This window comes from Phlebotomus papatasi, chromosome 2, assembly GCF_024763615.1.
Source record: "Phlebotomus papatasi isolate M1 chromosome 2, Ppap_2.1, whole genome shotgun sequence".
NCBI lineage: Eukaryota > Metazoa > Arthropoda > Insecta > Diptera > Psychodidae > Phlebotomus > Phlebotomus papatasi.
This window is the reverse complement of record NC_077223.1, coordinates 91,788,290-91,792,105: the sequence shown is the minus strand read 5'-3', so window position 1 is coordinate 91,792,105 and position 3,816 is coordinate 91,788,290. Positions and strand designations below refer to the sequence as shown.

The 3,816-nt window shown below is 33.1% G+C and overlaps 1 protein-coding gene across 1 annotated transcript in view; it reads left to right on the top strand.

The window, feature by feature from the left end:
* Positions 1–167: 167 nt before the first annotated feature.
* LOC129802381 (protein furry) overlaps positions 168–3,816 on the top strand; it is a 227,546-nt gene continuing 223,897 nt past the window's right edge. Inside the window, exon 1 of the mRNA XM_055848144.1 lies at positions 168–228. Coding sequence (XP_055704119.1) covers positions 174–228 — 55 coding nt within the window. The 5' untranslated portion in view covers positions 168–173. The remainder of the gene's footprint in view (positions 229–3,816) is intronic.

Here is a 3,816-nt window from a genome sequence, read left to right as displayed (position 1 = left end):
TCACCCTTGTTTTTCCCAAATTCCCCCAAACAAATAACTGTCACGATCTCAGCTGTCAGGCAGTTTTCAATTGGTATTGGAAGTTGAGAGTGAAAAAAATTGTTTTGCTTGCAATAAAAGACACTTTTCAGTGATAAAAACTCTTTCTTTCGTGTGCTTCTACATCCAGGGCGATGGAGAATGTACCGGAGAACACGATGGATGAGGGAATTGACGAATTACCAGCAGGTAAGTCAACTTTTTCACAAAAACTTACTTTTTGAGGTTAGGTCACTACGCCCCCAATTGTTTTTTATCAACTTCCGGAGATTTTCTGCATTTCTAAGGGCGTAGCGCCCTCGAAACTGACTTGTTGAAACTGATGAGCAAAATAGCGAGGAAACTATTAACTCCCGGACAATCAATCAACGAGTATTTGCCTCTAAAATTTCCGATGTTCTGCGGAGTCTTATCTCTGCGACTTTGGAGACTGATAATTCCCTTGTTTTGTCGTAAATGCCGTGTTGAATTTTCCATTTAGAGCCTGTGTTTGCTCACGTGATTTCAGTTTTTCTCAGAAATGATAAGAAAGTCACTAACTTATCGTGTTTCTGTACACTCGAAAAATTAGACTCGAGATGTTGAAGTGGGCACTTCTGGGATTATCCGGAAGAGTCAATTGACGAGAAATCCATTGTACTGGTAGTCTATGAGTCATTCCCTCTTTTTCTAATTGTTCACCTCAATTCAATTCACTCACAGACCAATAGAAGTGGAAAAACATTTGACCATCAGGGAAATGGGCATTGCAGTTTCATGCCATAAATAGTGATGCAATCTTTTAATTTGCAAAACTTAATTTAGAAAACTTGTCTGAGAAATTTTTCTAGTAGACAAGATGTAATAGCATTTTTGGAAAACCTTATTCTACATTTATTCCGGTTGTATCCAATAGGAATGATCCCATAAGGAACAGTTGGACTTGGAAAATCAATGAGCATGTGACTCTTATTTGACCAAGGGCTTTGTTAAAATTTTCTGGGCTTCTAGGTTTCAAAGGTGTAATTTTCAATGTTAATTTCATCATTTGATAATAAATGCGAATTTCAACATAAAAGTGAATCAACTGTAACTTCATAAACTCCGAAATAAGTCACATATTAGACTCATAATCTTATTTTATTATGTTTATGATACAGTAGAGTTCCTCAAATTTGAACATTTGGGGGGTATAGATGACATTTCTCACTCCTCAAATTTGAACAATATTTTCAAAAACGTAACGGAATTCATATGAAATTCACTTTTCCTAAAATAAGATAAATAACTTTAGAGAATATATCAATGTAATTTATCGTGAAATAAATGGAATTTGTTGTGGAAGTTACTATAATACGATAATATTGAGGAAAGACCAAATAAAAATGGTTCTAATTCATACTCCACGCAAAACTTTCTTCACATAACCTCAAATTTTACATTTTGAACTCAACCGTCGTTCAAATTTGAGGAGTTCAAATTTGAGGAACTCGACTGTATTGAACTTCAAATATTTTTTTTTGCCTCAGCAAATAAATAAAACCAAAAAGCTTAAAGTTATGACAAATCTCAAATGCGTTCAATGCGCGCCTAGAAAGTTTTTCGGTTAGGTTCTTTATTAGTTCTTTTTTCAGGCCAAAATACTAATAAACCTTGTATCCATTTGAAAAGTCTAAAGACGTTTTTAAAAAATATTTCAACTAGTTTTTTTAGGGTTATGTCTAACGTACTCAACATAACCTCAACGCCAAATTGCCCTCTTGGTGAAATAAGACAAATAGACTATTTTTGTCTAATTTTGTAAATAAGTTATTCTTTATTTCGAGGTTATGTATGACTTAACCTAGAAAAACAATGTCGTCTTACAACAAAAATGTCTTAGTTTGTAGTTAAATTCAGTGTTCTCCCTAATTTATAAAACTACAATTTAAAGAATTCAACAAACACTTTAAAAAGATATCTAATTGGACAAGTTTTGTTGTAGGGAAAGCGTGTTTCCTTCGGATGACTAAAGCTTTGGAAAGCTTCTTAATGGACTAATTATAATACTTTTCTAATGTTTCTAATGGACTTGATCTATAGCTCTTTATCTGCAATTTGATATATCGCACTAGCTATTAAAATAATACTCCCTCCGTTCCTAAATAAGTCGTACGTTTGGAAAAAAAATCTTGTTCCGAAATAAGTCATACGTTTGGGAAAAATTGGAATTAAGGGAAAGTTTGTTGATAAATGTTTTGTGTATCAACAATTATCTCTTGTAAAGAACTATTGCTTATGTCCAGTACTAAAATTGGGGTCCAGTCTTTATGGTATGTTGAGGAACGAATGGCTTAAAAATGTATTATTTTTGGCGTTTTATTTTCAATCTAAAATAGGTGCAGAATGGTGAGAGATACAGACTTGGGACCTTCGGAGGACCCCCCCATAAGTTGACCCTGGGACCATTAATATGTCCTTAATTTTGCCCCCACCCCTCCTCTTCCCCTCCAAAATCATGTTTTTTGGGATTCCTCGAAAACACGTCGTGCGATTTTTTTCTTCAATTCAGAATATGTTTTAGAGAAATATGTAAAGTGTCCCAGGGTCAACTTATGGGGTGTCCTCTGAAGGTCCCAAGTCCTTATCTCTCACTATTTTGCATCCAGATATTCGAACACATAAAAAAGGATGTTCTTTTTATTGCTCATTCTGCAAAATTTGAGATATAAAAAATGTCATATCGGTAATAGCTGTTGAGTTCTACTTGTGCATACTAAAAATGTAAAACAAATTCTAGCCTGTAATGTTAATCACAGTCCATCTTGTAGTGATTAACTATCTACCGGAGCTCTTTGAAAAAAAAGCGAAAAATGGACAACTTCAACATATCGATTCCTCAACTTACCATCCTGATAGGATCCTCATATTATCCCTGAACATGGAGGATAGTTCATTCACAAGATATTTGCAAATAACAAAAACATTCTCTGAAACCATTCCTTAATCCCTAATTTTTCCCCAAACGTACGACTTATTTCGGAACGGAGGGAGTAGTATTTATAATGAGTAATGGCCTCAACACACTAGTAGAAATTTCTTTAAAAAATGCCTTTTTAAAGAAAATTTCTCCTATCCTGGAAGGCAGAAACGTCAAATTTTTTGTTAAAAAAGGCAACTTTTGACGAAATTTGCTTGTAGTGTGTAGAGACCATAATATTCATTCATCGTTCAGCTTTTTTTGTCTTAAAAATTATTGTAAGCAGTTTTCGTCAAAAATTGATCTTCTGAAAGAAATCGTCGTCACTGCTTCAGGTGAAAACGTCAAAATTCTGTCAAAAATGCAATTTTTGACGAAAATTGCTCCCAATGTATAGAGGACTTAAGCTAAAAGATTTTTTTACATGAAAATATGTGTTGGATTTTTCAGGTTATGGTTAACATAACCTAAAACATTTCAATTTAAATTTATATAGAAATTAAAAGAATAAAGACAATTATGTCAAAGGATACTAAAATTACTTTTATGTCGACTCACAATATAACTCCTTAATAATTATAGCTAAAAAAATATAATTTTAAAAGTTTTCGAACAAATAATTTACAGTAGACTCTCGCTAATTCGGCTCTTTTAAGATCGGGCTACTTTTAATTCGGACAGCAGTTAAATTTGAAAAAATTTTGTTGACATTTTTCAAGTTTGATTATGATTATCAAATGAATCAAATATGCTCAAATTTGGCATGGCTTTTCTTAGTTCTGATATGTTTTTGCATTATTAAGGGGTTTTCATGAAATTTACCACAAATATGAGTATGT